The 14,916-nt window shown below is 36.7% G+C and overlaps 1 protein-coding gene across 3 annotated transcripts in view; it reads left to right on the top strand.

Annotated features, from left to right (window-relative positions):
* Positions 1-14,916, top strand: part of LOC117080578 (membrane-spanning 4-domains subfamily A member 4A) — a 64,369-nt gene that overhangs the window by 40,346 nt on the left and 9,107 nt on the right. For all 3 annotated transcript variants that reach the window (XM_033205728.1, XM_033205729.1, XM_033205727.1), the window contains exons 2-5: positions 4,012-4,171; positions 8,993-9,121; positions 12,385-12,441; positions 14,274-14,432. In XM_033205728.1, coding sequence (XP_033061619.1) covers positions 4,028-4,171; positions 8,993-9,121; positions 12,385-12,441; positions 14,274-14,432 — 489 coding nt within the window. In that variant the 5' untranslated portion in view covers positions 4,012-4,027. The remainder of the gene's footprint in view (positions 1-4,011; positions 4,172-8,992; positions 9,122-12,384; positions 12,442-14,273; positions 14,433-14,916) is intronic.

The following is a 14,916-nucleotide window of genomic DNA, read 5'->3' as shown; positions in this document are numbered from 1 at the left end:
ATTTCCACTCAGCATTGCCCTGATGGAGGCTCTTTGAAGTGACTCCACTCCCATAGCTGTTTGTGACATCCTTTGATCCTAGGTGGAGAAAGCCATGCCCCTACAGCCCTTGCAGTCTGTAAGCCTGTAACACCACATAGTTAACACCACATGGTTGCCATCGAGGTTGACAGCTTGTACTTTTTGCACTATAATAGTGGCTGTGGAGCTGGGGTCCTAGGCTCAGGGTCTTGCAAAACTACTGTGGCAGAGGTTCACTCACCGAGGCATGGGTGGATGCAGATTACCCACAAAGATGAGGCTGTGACTCTGAGGCATACCTCAGCAACTCAAGCCCATGGGGCAGGGATGGAACAGTTACTGATGCTGGGGTCAGTGTATAACACCAGCATGGCTCCAGGGCAAGAGGGGGGCTCTGGAGGCTTGAGCTCTGGGGAGCAGGTTACAGTCGAAATTTTGGTTCCAGAGCCAATAGGGCACTGCGGCAACTCCAACCCTGGGGGACGGAGTGCCACATAGTGGTAACTCTAGACCCTGAGATGTTAGGGCATGGCAATATCCCAGGCTGTGTAAGGCTGGATGTAGTAGCAGCAAGGCCTCAGGAATGACTAGGCCTGTCTGTGGCTTCGTCATTGGGTTTTTTGAAGCAGTACAGAAATGACCCCCTGGAGAGCCAGGGTTTCTCAGAAGCTTGGACTCCAGGAAATTAGTCAGTTCCAGGGAGGTAGGGCACTGCAGTTATTTTGCCTGGATTGTTGGGTGACACAGCTCAATCAAAGCTATGTGTCCTCAGAGAGTGAGACACAGTTTCAGCTTGAGTTTGGAGGGGCAGAATGCACCAGCGACTAAGATGGGGGCATGGAGCAGTTCCATGGCAGCCTGGCCTCGGCAGGTAGAGAGTGGACAGCAGCAGTTTGGCTTAGGTATGGCTACCAGGTGTGTGTGGTATAGTGGTGGTTAAGCCTCAGAGATGGAGGGGTGCAAATGGCTACTCATTCCTGAAGCAGAATGCACTCTAGCAGTGATTCACTTCCAAGAAGGGGCAGTACAGTAGCAGTTCAGGCCATGGAGGCCACCTCTGGAATAGGACAGACATGTGGACTTCAGGTAGCTCCATCAGCTGAACTCAGAGCCTGTGAAGACTCTAAGTTTCTTCAGTAGTAAGATTACAGGTGTCCATGGTGTTGATGCGAGCTGCTGAGGTCCTCTCACTTACCTTTTCCCTGCAGGAAGAAGGCCCTCCTGACTCAGAGCTGGTCCTAACTGGGGGAAAGGTGGTGGAAGAAAGGTGTTTTTTCTCCTTCTTCATGCAGCCATCCTGGGTTTCTATGATCTACAAGATTTCTGCTACTCCTTTGGTGTTTTCAAGTGCTCTTCTTTAATTATTTTGGTTGGAATGCAGTTGTTTATTCATTGTTTTGGGGAGTGTGTGTATGTATGTGTGTGTGTGTATTGATGATGATGAGGGTTAGGAACTTCTAGTTGGCCTTCTTGGTGACATTCTTTAGAATTCTAATCAGACATATTCTAGACCTTTTAATTCTACTCTTCTAATCTTTTAACCTCTCTTCTATTATGATCATTTTCTTGTTTCTCTACAGAATTCTTGGTGATTTCTTCAAATTTTTCTTCCAGTTGACTAATTCTATTTTCAGCTATTCCTTGTTATTTAACACATTGACCAATTGTTTTCTGTCAACACTATTTTATATTTGAAATTTATTTGAGATTATGTTCCAAATATGTCCTGTCACTCTATGTGCTTTATCTTTGACTTCATTTTTGTGATTTAATTTTCATTTAAATAAGTTATCTGTACTCTTTACATATTCTATATGTGATAATATAAACAGGTGCTCCTAATCTGTGGGACTTCTTGGAGGCTTGTATCAAGGATATCTACACTTCCTTCTTTATGGACTCCAATGTAGGACTTATTCAGAGACTGATTGCTTTCTAAATATGTGGCTTTTTGGTGGGATTTCTCCTTTACTACTGACTTTGATGATTCTCAGAACTATACTTTTCCAGGGAAGTGACAGTTATCAACTGATGTATTTAATTCCCAGGATTGTAAACAATAATTTATGTTGTACACCTCGGGGGGCCTCTCATCTCTGATAACTATGCTCTGAAATCTGCGGCCATGGTGTCCTGTTTCTTTCATACTCTCGCTACACTTCTCTCCAAATGTATCCTCATGTAATCTTTGTTTTTAATACTCATTTCACCTGATTTATAGAAATGTTAGTTGTTTCACACTTTCATAAAAAAAACGGAGTTCTAATTCTGTTTGTCCAAATTGTTTTTGGAACTTTTCTAAAAGTGATAAGAATAAGAACATTGACTTTTTGGTTACATTCTTATATTTAATTCCTTATCTTAACTACTTCAGTCATATTTACATTATATATTTCTTATTTATTATATTTGTCCTTTTTTAAAAGAAATTCTTATTTTATAATTTGTAATTTTGTACTTTTAATTTTACTATTTTTCATAATTTTAAGTATATACATTACTAAAGTTAAATTCATGTTCTAAATGATTAATCTTTTCATTTTAACTTTTCTCCTCTTTCTCTGAAATTCACTCTCCTTCTTCTGACTTTAATCAGTTTTATTGTTAGATAGTTAATAATTTATTTCCTTTGATGTATTAAAAATAAATACAAGATGATAATTTTTTCAGAGAAATCTTAATTTTTTTCTCACCATAGTAAATTTGGAGTACAACAATTTTTTTTTCATTTATGTTACCAATAAAAGGGCACACATCTCCAAACTTGAGACTTTTATAGGGGTTCAATGAAGCATAAATGATATCAAAATTAACTATTACTTCAAGGATATTAGCAAGCTTCATTTCCCTAAAAATTATGGAAGTGGATCATGAAACACCTGAATATGAATTCAAATACATAGATAAAAATTTCCATGTGACTTTAGCATATCTCGACATGACTTGGTTGGAGTTATTACACTGAGGACAGAAAGAAGTATAAGGGTAATATGTTTGTGCTTAGATTCTCAAAAAATGATTTGATGGGTCCTTGCTGTGTACCAGCAAGTTAGGATTTAAAGCAACGTAATAGGACAAGAGATTTAGATTTGTGGTGCCAAGAATATGACTCAGAGCCATTAGTTTCATTACCAAATTTCAAAGTTTGTGGGACAAAATACAAGGTTACATAAGTCACACCCAGCAAGGATGAACATAGGAAGATTTTTCAGCCCTGTGAATTTAACTGTGCTCTGATTAGAAAAGGAGGAACTATACAATACTATACAATAAATTGGAAGGCAGATGAGTTTGTGTACTTTATTGCTGTTATAAAAGTAATCCTTTGGCCGGGCACGGTGGCTTACACCTGTAATCCCAGCACTTTGGGAGGCCAAGGTGGGCAGATCACGAGGGCAGGAGATGGAGACCATCCTGGCCAACATGGGGAAACCCTGTCTCTACTAAAAATACAAAAATCAGTTGTGCATGGTGGCGTGCGCCTGTAGTAACAGCTACTCAGGAGGCTGAGGCAGGAGAATCATTTGAACACAGGAGGCAAAGGTTGAAGTGTGACGAGATCGTGCCACTGCATTCCAGCCTGGCAATAGAGCGATACTTCATCTCAACAAAAAAGTAATCCTTCGTGGGGAAGTGGCTGTAATCAAGGGACTAGGCAGTAAGAGGGATAGAAATAAAATCGGAGCAGACTTGGAATGGAACTTAAATACATTTCTCTAATTTTAGAGGTCCAACAGGTTTACCTCGTTTCTGTCAACATGTCCCTCTCTGCGGGACTTTCTAGCATCTTGATATCATATGACATATAGTTTCTCCCCCTGCCCCACCCTTAATGTGTTGCCTGTTCCACTTCCCTGGCTCTAACAGCTATTATGATATGGGAAGGGAATGTAGACCAGATTTTGTCCTTAGGGAGGAACCTGCCCCAAAGTGTCATGTCCTCCTTTGTCATTTCCAGGACATCATACTAAATTACACTTCTTATTGTAGCACCTTTTCTGCTGCCATGACAACCATGCGAGGAATGGAACAGGCCATGCCAGGAGCCGGCCCTGGTGTGCCCCAGCTGGGAAACATGGCTGTCGTACATTCACCTATGTGGAAAGGATTGCAAGAGAAGTTCTTGAAGGGGGAACCCAAAGTCCTTGGGGTAAGTTGCAAATCTAGCTGAAGACCAATGGTGTTGTAATCTCATATTTCGTAAGACCTAATGCCAAATACACTGTCCCACTAACCTCATAATATAACAGCCAACCCTTGCAACATCAGTATTTACTTTTCATGCTCTTCATCTGAAAAACTATATAGTATTCTATCACGACGTGCTTCCAGTTGAGTTATATTTGAAATATATTGACTTCAGATCTATTCTAGGGTTGTGGGTCATCCATGATAATTGTATTTAAACTCAGCATGGAAGAGCAGTAAAATAAAAGGCCACCTATGCACTACTAGCTGACGTCCCCTTTATAGGCCCTCCTGAATAGCTGACAGATGCATATTGCTACTATTTCTTTCTGGAACCTTTTCTTAGCCCCCTGCTCAGAGGATGAAAAATCTATTCTCTGAGCATTTTTATCTGGAGTCTCAGATGAGCATGCCTAAAAGAAATGAAGGATTAAAAGAATGACAGAATAGTGCAGGTGGAAGGACATTAAATATAGGTTTATCACTAGCCCAAGTTTCAAATGGGAAAATGTCACTGTGGATATTTTGGATCCTTTTTTCACATTATTCATTTTTTGGAGGGTGGGGGAAATATAGCTATTTCTCATAAACTATGTTATTTATGTTGGCACTTACTAGGTTTATTTATTTATTTTTACTTTTTGAGATGGAGTCTCGCTGTGTCACCCAGGCTGGAGTACAGTGGCACAATCTCGGCTCACTGCAACCTCTGTCTTCTGGGTTCAAGCAAGTCTCCTGCCTCAGCCTCCTGAGTAGTTAGGGATTACAGGCATGAGCCACCACGCGCAGCTGATTTTTGTATTTTTAATAGAGACGGAGTTTCACTATGTTGGTCAGGCTGGTCTCGAACTCCTGACCTCATGATCTGCCCACCTCAGCCTCCCAAAGTGGGTTTATTTTTTAATGTATGAATAATTATTTTAAAATATACTGTATGTTTTAGAGACATTTTAGGCTTAAAGAAAAATTGAGAGCAAAGCACAGGTATATCCCATATGCCCCTTGCTGCCACACATGCATAGCTTTTTAATTATCAGCCTCCCACCAGAGTGTAACCTTTGTACCACCTGATGAACTACATGGACACATCATTACTAAAAGTACACAAATCACAATGGGATTCATTCTCTGTGTTGTGTGTTCTATGAGTTTTAACAAAGGTATAGCGACAGGAATCTACCTTTATAGTATCATATACTATCCCACTAATCCCTGGCAACCACTAATCTTTTATTGTCTTCATAGTTTGCCTTTTCCAGAAAGTCAAACAGTTGGAATTGTACAATAGGTGTTTTGTTTTTTTTTAGGTTGCATTCCTTCACCTAAAATCATGCATTTACATTTCCTCCATGTTTTCTTGTGACTTGACAGTTCATTTACTTTTAGTAGTAATATTTCATTGTCTAGAGGTACCACAGTTTATTTATGCATTCACCTCAAAGAACATCTTGATGGCTTCCGAACTTTGGCTATTAGTTGCTATAGCGTTATATTTATTTATATTTATATTATAGCGTTATTTATATTATAACGTTGCTATAAATATCTGTGTGGCAGGTTATGTGTGGATATAAGTTTTCAACTCACTTGGGTAAGTATGATTACTATACTGTAGGTAATAGTATGTTTAGTGTTGTAAGAAACCGTCATACTGTCTTCCATGTGACTTTGCCATTTTGAATATTTCAATCAACACTCAATGAGTTCCTGCTGTTCTACATAATCTCCAGCAGTTGGTAGTGTCAGTGTTCTGAATTTTTACCATTCTAACAGGTGCTAGTGGACTCTCATTATCATTTTAATTTGCATTTCCCTTGTGACATAAGATGTGGACTATCTTTTCACACGTCTCTTTACCATCTCTGTATCTTCTTTCATAAGGTGTCTTGTTAAATTCTTTGGCACATTTTTAAACGAGGACATTTATGTTCTTATTGTTAAGTTCTAAGTTTGTTGTATATTTTGGATAACGATCCTTTGTCAGATATGACTCTTGCAAATATCTTCTCCCAGTCTGATTTGTCTTTTCATCTCTTGACAATGTCTTCTGCAGAGCAGAATTTTTTAATTTTAAGAAAATTAAGATGATTTATTCTGTATTTCATGGTTTGTGCCTTTGGTATTGTATTGACAAATTCATCACCAAACCCAAGGTCATCTAGATTTCGGCCTATGTTCTGTTAGGAGTTTTATAGTTTTTAGTTTAATATTTATGTCTGTGATTCATTTTGAGTTAATTTTTATGAAAAATAAAAGGTATGTGTCTAAGCTTTATTTTTACTTATGGATATCAAGTTTTAAGTACGATTTTTTAAAAAGACTATCTTTTTCTTTCATTGTATTACTTTGGCTCATTACCAAAGATCACTTGACTATATTTGTGTGGCTATCTCTAGGCTTTCTACTCTATTACATTGATCTATTTGTCATTTCTTTGCCAATACCACACAGCCCTGATTTATAGTATGTCCTAAAATTGGGTAGTATTAGTCTTAAAACTCCTTCTTCTTCTTCAAGATCATGTTTGCTATTCTAAGCTTTTTTGCCATTCCTTATAAATTTTAGAGTCAGTTTATCAATATATACAAAATAACTTGCTAGGGTTTTAATGGAGATTGCATTAAATCTACTGATCAAGTTGGGAAGAACTAACATTTTGACAATGTTGAGTCTTCCTATCCGTAGACATGGAATATCTCTCCATTTACTTAGTTAATTATTTTATCAAAGCTTGTAGTTTCTTATAGATTTTGTAAATATTTTGTTAGATTTACACCTAAAAAATACCAAATACCAATACCTAAATATTTAATTTTTAGAAGTGCTACTAATTTAAATGGCATTATGTTTTTAATTTCAAATTTCACTTATTCATTATAAGTACATAAGAAAGTAATTGTCTCTTATGTATTAATCTTGTATACTATAAGCCTAATATCATCATTTGTTAGTTCCAGGAATTTTTGGTTGCTTCTTTCAGATTTTCTATACAGACATCATGTCTTTTGGGAACAAGGCAGTTTTATTTTTCCCTGACCAATCTATATACCTTTATTTCCTTTTTGTGTCTTACTGTTTCTGTTATGACTTCCTGTACAATGTTAAAAGGAGTAGTGACAGGGCTCATCCCTGCCTTGTTCCTGATCTTAGTGAGTCAACTTTGAGTTTCTCCAGTAAGTATGAAGTTCGCTGCAGGTTTTTATAAATATTCTTTATCAACCTGAAGAAGTTCTCCTCTATTGATAGGTTTTTCAAGTGTTTTTATAATAAACAGGCATTGGATTTTGTTCAATATTTTTTCTGCATCTGTTAATACAATCATGTGATTTCTCTTCTTTAGCCTGTTGATGTGATGAATACATTAATCGGTTTTTCAACGTATAGTCAGACTTGCATACCTGGGATAAATCCCAAGTGGTGATGCTACACAATTTTTTTAATGCATTGCTAGATTTAGTTTGCAAATATTTTGTTGAGGATTTTTGCATATTTGTTCATCAAAGATGTTGGTCTGTAGTTTTCTTTTCTTGTAAAGTTTTTGCGTGGTTTTTTGGCAGATGGTAGTGCTAGCTTCGTAGAATTAGCTAAGGAGTATTTCCTCTGTTTCTATTTTCTGTAAATAATTGGTATAATTTATTTCTTAAGTGTCTGGTAGAATTCACCACTGAGCCCTTCTAGGTCTGATGCTTTCTGTTTTGGAAATTTATTAATTATTGATTCAATGTATTTAATAATTATAGACATATTCAGAGCGTCTCCTTCTTCTTGTGTGAGTTTTGACAAATTGTCTTTAAGGAGTTATCCATTTTATCAAGGCTATCAAACTGTGGGTGTAGAATTGTTCATAACATTCTTTTATTATCCTTTTAATTTCTATGGGAACTGTAGTGATGTTCCTTCTTTCATTTATGTTAGTAATTTTTGTCCTCTCTCTTTTTCTTAGCCTGGCTAGAGATGTTTTTATTTTATTTTATTTATGCATACATATATTTTTAAAAACTGCTTTGGATTTTATCAATTTTGTCTATTCATGTCCTGTTTTCAATTTTATGATTTCTGTTCTAATTTCTATTATAGTTTTTCTTCTGCTTATTTGGAGTTTAATTTGCTCTTCTTTTTCTAGTTTCTTAAGGTAGACTCTCAGGAGATTGATTTTAGATCATGATTTTTTAATATATTTATTCAATGTTATAAATCTTCCTCTAAGCATTGCTTTCACTACATCCCATAAATTTTGATAAGTTGTTGAAATATTTTTGATCCTTTGGAATGCCATGGGATAATGGTACTCTTACTCTGCTATGTTTACCTCCCTGGGTACTCATACTCATGTCCTCATACTCCAGACTTCAAGAAAATATCATATTTGCTCTTCTTTTTTTCTTCCCCTGTATATACTCTCCTTTCTTCAGGTTACTTCTCCTTGCTACAATAATTGCTTTCTAATTCCTAGGCCACTTCTCTGAGCTCATGATAAAAAGAGAGAAATAGTTGTGGTAGAAGTAACATCGTAGGTATCAGAAAAGCAACCCTGGGCTGGTTCTGGCATACTCCTACTCCTCTTAACCTTGAAATTATTGGCAATGATAGACATCCCGAGCGGTAATATTGGTAAGAAAATATTCATGGTTATTTATGTGAAAAAAGCGTGATAAGAGAATACTAAGAAGGTCATATGACTATATCGAAGGAGACTAAGGATAGCTTAGTAATTGGAAAGGGGGTGGCAGAAGCACTATTTTTGTGGTGGATAATCAGTTTTTACTTTCTTCATCATTTCTAGGTTGTGCAGATTCTGATTGCCCTGATGAGCCTTAGCATGGGAATAACAATGATGTGTATTGCATTTAGTGCTTATGGACGTTACCCTGTTTCTGTGTATATCGGGTACACAATTTGGGGGTCAGTGATGGTGAGTAGAGTATCTTTTGATATAATTGAAGATAACATAAAGCAGTTGTCAATACCCTGATCTTTGGAATCCTATTCTAACTGTATCTTGTAATTCTGTAAATCTGAGAGTGGTATCTAACATTTCTTACTCAATTTTCTCATATTTAAAGAACTACTGATAGTATTATATTAAATCTAGGTAGATTAAATATTGATATATATCCGTTAGATATACTACAGCAGCACATTGCCAAAGACCCAAACCAGAATGGCTTAAACATTGAAAGCACTGATTAGTTCACAACAAGATTAGTGGCTTGTCATTTCTAGGATTGCTTCATTCAGTGACGCAAGGATTTCATCAAGGATTGCTAGCCAACCATATCAGAGGGGAGATGGTTGACACATCCAACTTTCGGTAAATATTTTATATGCATATTCCCAAATCAGCTGTCAGTAAAGACAACGAACTTGCCATTATTGGCCTGGACTAATCAAGATTTACCTCTCTAGCTGGGAGGACTCTACCCTACATTTAGCTCATGAGAAACTGAACAAAATAATGGTTTAGTTAGCAAGGAGGAAGAGGAGATGTGGCTGGTACACAAGCAGTTTCTAATATCTAGTCTACTGACTATTGAAACTCAGGAAATTGTTACCTTAGAAAATGAAAATGTTATTTGATATATTTTGTTTCATAAATTCATAAAAATATAATTAATATTAAGTTAATTATAACTATTATTAAATTTAAAAACCTTCTCCCAAGAGAAAACACAAGATAGTTTTAATGCAAATTGAGAGTAAAATACCAAGTTTTATCCATTGATGAGAGAAAAATAAAATTTATAAGTTGGGTTTATGTTAGAATCAGGGACTATTCTAGCATTGCAGAGTTTCCATTTATTTCTAAAACTGAGAATGAGATAGTTTACAGTTATATAGTAGAGCTTGCTTTTTGCTCCCCTTCACCTGTTTGCAGCAGAAGTGCAAGATTGGAAGAACAGTAAAGCTGTGCTTTGCTTTTGGAAAGTTGCAAAATACTTCATATATCCAAAAATACTAATGCCAATAACAGCTCTTATTATACTCTTACTATCATGTGGATACTCTACTTAAAGTGCTTTATATGTGCAGTTTCATTTCAAACAATCACCACAAACTTCTGATTTTTCATTATCATCATTTTTATGGATGAAGAGAGGTTAAGTAACTAACCCAAGATCACAACTGTTTGGTACAGGAATGAAGATTCAAATAGGGTCAGTGTATTTTCAGAATTGCATACATCTAACCACTTAGTTTTCTGCTTTTATTTCCATTTCCTTTTCAAGATCACATTAAAAACCAGCTTATGTGGTGCAAGCTTTCCACATATGTTCAGTAGATTACCAGGAACTGCAGGAGCCATTTGTCCACTGAGACATCACTCAGACTCTTGTAGGTGTTCCATTAGATAAGCCTTTACTTAATTGGTGAAATCTTTTCGGTGGCTACCTTCCACTATTCTTTCAACCTTTTTTTTCCATACCTCATCTGTAAAGTGCCTCCTTCTAATCTTCTATACAGTATAAGTACCAATACCAAGAACCAGTCACAAGTTCCTCTTATTTTTGGCCTCTTCAGTTCTGTTCCTGTATGTTTCACATTCCTCGTTTTTTCCTCTGAGATAGTGTGTACATATTTTTTCCTGTGGTAAATGAAGTCCTCTTATTCAATCCTATCTTCAAATACACAGACATACATACACACTCCTAATGTGTATATATAATTTCTGTAAAGAATGTTTTTCCAAGGTGCCTTATTGAATTTTTAAAGTAGTTTATGGTAATTTTTAGTTCATATTCTTGAATGTTTGCAATATATATTGTTCGTATGTTAGTACTTAAATAAGAAAAGTTTTAACCATTTGCTCCAACTATTTTTCTTATATAATTATTTTGGTAAATATACCCAGAATAGTATTACATAATAGTCAGCATCTTTATCTTAATTTTGACTTTAATGAAATGGTCCTACTTTTTTATCATTAAACGTAATTAAAGACTCTTAGACTAAGACAGATTTCTATCATGTTACAGAAATTATAATTCTTCATATTTTACCAGTAATGTTGCAGTTACTAATAATGTTGAATTGTATTAAATGTCCTGTCCTATCAACACTGTAAATGTGAATAGCAATTAGCATGCAATTTTTTCTTAAATTCATTAATTGTATAAATTAGAATATTTCAATGTTAAAAAATGTTTGTAGAGCTGAAGGAATATCCCAAACGTTCATGATGTACTTTACATCATATGATGGGTGTTCCCTCTAGCGTTTTCATTCCAGTGGCGATTTAGAGAACATGAATCATCTGTATGTCTGGGTAGTTGGAAGTTAGTTAAATAAAGTTATTGAACTTTTTATTAGTTCAGTATTTTTTATATTATAATATGATTTTTGAATCATCTGAAATCAAATTTGAAAGGCAAATAAAAAATTCCAATAGTTGAATACTATAAGGCAGAGAGTCTAACCAACTTGACTAGCTATTTTAGCTAAATAAAAAATAATTGCCTTATTGATGAAATCAAATGAACTAGTATATTCTAGTCAACATCTAATTGGGAATTTACATTTTTTGCTATTTTACTTATAACTTTTAAAATACTCTAAACGAGGCCGGGCGCGGAGGCTCAAGCCTGTAATCCCAGCACTTTGGGAGGCCGAGACGGGCGGATCACGAGGTCAGGAGTTTGAGACCACCCTGGCTAACACGGTGAAACCCCGTCTCTACTAAAAAAATACAAAAAGCTAGCCGGGCGAGGTGGCTGGCGCCTGTAGTCCCAGCTACTCGGGAGGCTGAGGCAGGAGAATGGCGTAAACCTGGGAGGCAGAGCTTGCAGTGAGCTGAGATCCGGCCACTGCACTCCAGCCCGGGTGACAGAGCGAGACTCCGTCTCAAAAAAAAAAAAAAAAAAAAAAATTTTGGTACCGTGTAAGAATTACTTTGTATCATAAGTTTGGAAACTTTATCTCCTAGTGCCCTCAAACAGGTTTAATATCATTTCAGTTAGATGTTATTTGAAAACCTTGATAAATTCTCCCATGGTTTTATCTGGTATAATTTCTCTGTTCTTTCTCGGAAAAGGGAAAATAATGTGCAAACCATTGTGGTTTTGTCTAAGATAATTGATCTGATTAACATACCTACCTAATTTAGAATTAAGTTTAGTAAGTTATGACTCCCAATACTGGTTTAAAGTTTTTTACCTTCATTTTTTCTCTCATTTTTAGTTTATTATTTCAGGATCCTTGTCAATTGCAGCAGGAATTAGAACTACAAAAGGCCTGGTGAGTAATATTTTCTTTTTTTTGGTATCAAAAAAAGGAAGGATTAACAAAAAAATGTATTCTGCCAGGGTGTAAAATAGGTTTTGTTTCCTTGTTTGTAAAAAATCAGGAGCAATTGTGCGTTTTACCTACTAAAATCTGTCTTTCAAAAATTGCAGTCAGGCTAATTACTGACATAGGACTGGATATTTTGGCAAGGTAGGGAATCTTACCCTTGCGAAGGGAATCGTTTTGAAGACATAGAGAATTGTTGAGAGGAAATATTAAGCGGGACTACTCCAGCAAAACCCTGCAGCATGAGTCAGCCCATGACAGTGACACCAAGCATCAGTGTGGCATAATATTTACTGACCCATTGATTACAATGTAAATTCCAACTGTATTCAAAAAGGATTTTGAGTTTTCAATAAAAGAAATTCACAATAAGGTTATTACATAAGAAGCAAATTTAAAATGTAACTCTCATGCCAAGATACCTTTCATAAAGCCAATACAATGCAAAAGTCCATATCTTAATAAATGTTTTTTTCTTGTTAAAGTCCATATTCGAGTTTTCTTTGTTCAAAAGATAAATATCAAATTCTGGAACATGACCAATATGTGTTTTTCAAATCTGGCCTAACCCAACTCCCTAGTGTCCCCTCCAGCTGCAGCCACATTACACATACTCCTCACACTTTGCTGTGCAAGTTGTTATTTTTTCTTTTTCTTTTCTTTTTTTGGTTTCTTTTTTTTTTTTTGGTTTTTGGTTTTTTGAGACAGAGTTTTGCTCTTATTACCCAGGATGGAGTACAATGGCGCCACCTCAGCTCACTGCAACCTCTGCCTCCCAGGTTCAAGTGATTCTCCTGCCTCAGCCTCCCGAGTAGCTGGGATTACAGGCATGCACCACCACACCTGGCTAATTTTTGTATTTTTAGTAGAGATAGGGTTTCTCCATGTTGGTCAGACTGGTCTCAAACTCCTGACCTCAGGTTATCCACCCCCACTGGGCCTCCCAAAATCTGGGATTACAAGCATGAGCCACTGCGCCCAGTCAGCAATTTTAGTTCTTATTAAAAGCCTCCTAACCTTTATCCATGAGAAGAGAATGTACAGAAAAGAACATACTGCTCAGAGAGAGAATATACAAAAGGTATAGAGGCATGACAGACAAACAGCATTTAGAAAAATGATAAGAAGCCGGGCACGGTGGCTCACGCCAGTAATCGCAGCACTTTGGGAGGCCAAGGCAGGTGGATCACGAGGTCGGGAGATCGAGACCATCCTGGCTGACACGGTGAAACCCTGTTTCTACTAAAAATGCAAAAAATTAGCCGGGCGTAGTGGCAGGCGCCTGTAATCCCAGCTACTCGGGAGGCTGAGGCAGGAGAATGGCGTGAACCCGGGAGGCGGAGCTTGCAGTGAGCCGAGATTGCACCACTGCACTCCAGCCTGGGTGACAGAGCAGAAAAAAAAAAAAAAAAGAAAGAAAGAAAGAAAGAAAAATTATAAGAAATCAGGCTTCAGAAGCAAGGAATGGCAGGGAAGGACACAGACAGGGCTGTCCAGCTAAAGTGTGAAGGACACTGAAAACCCTGCTAAAGAGATTTGGAGATTATTTTATGTGCCCACAAGAATCATCTGAAGAATTTAAGCTGGGGGATAATGAGATCATGTTTGTGTTTTGGCAAGAGATTAGAGTTTAAACCACAAGACAAGTTAGAAGACTACTGAAATAATCAAGATAAAGATAGATGGCAGTAAGAAAGAAACGGTGGGTGTAAAGTGATTCATGGAGATATAGTTGAGGATGTTGTTGGATTGTTTAATTGATTTTCATTCCTTTCTAGGTCCGAGGTAGCCTGGGAATGAATATCACCAGCTCTGTACTGGCTGTATCAGGGATCTTAATCAACATAATTAGCTTGGTGATTTATTCATTTTATCACCATTACTGTAACTACGATGGCAACTCAAATAACTGTCACGGGACTGTGTCCATCTTAATGGTTGGTGCTACCTCTTTTCAGGGCATATTATCATAGAAGCAAGTTTGGGGAGTGCTGGCTCTGGCAACAACAATAATTAATAATCCCTAATTGCTGAATGACTGGGAAGTTGGAGTGATTAAGAAATAAAATAATCTTGCATTTAGGATTTAGGTACGTGTCTCATCTCTGTCTCTATTCTACATGTGATGAGGCAAAATGGGAAGAAAGCTTAATAGTTATAGAACACCTACTCATTAATAGTTACTGTGCTGGGTATCTTGTATACATTTTTCTGTTCAATTTTAAAACAGTGATGCAGTATGTACTGTTATCTCCTCTAAAACTGGGGCCCAGATGCCAGTTCCTGTTCTCTAACAATGAAGTAAAATTGTCTTGAACAGTATTTTCCAAGTGTCAAGTAACTCAGTATCCTTTCCAACATCTTTGGATGTTCTTGCAAGGTTAACCACTTTTTTCCTTAACATCTAGCTCCTGATAAATT

Source organism: Trachypithecus francoisi, unplaced genomic scaffold (genome assembly GCF_009764315.1).
Source record: "Trachypithecus francoisi isolate TF-2019V2 unplaced genomic scaffold, Tfra_2.0 Lachesis_group8, whole genome shotgun sequence".
Lineage (NCBI taxonomy): Eukaryota > Metazoa > Chordata > Mammalia > Primates > Cercopithecidae > Trachypithecus > Trachypithecus francoisi.
Note: the sequence above shows the minus strand (reverse complement) of the source record. Positions and strands in the feature narration are given on the sequence as shown.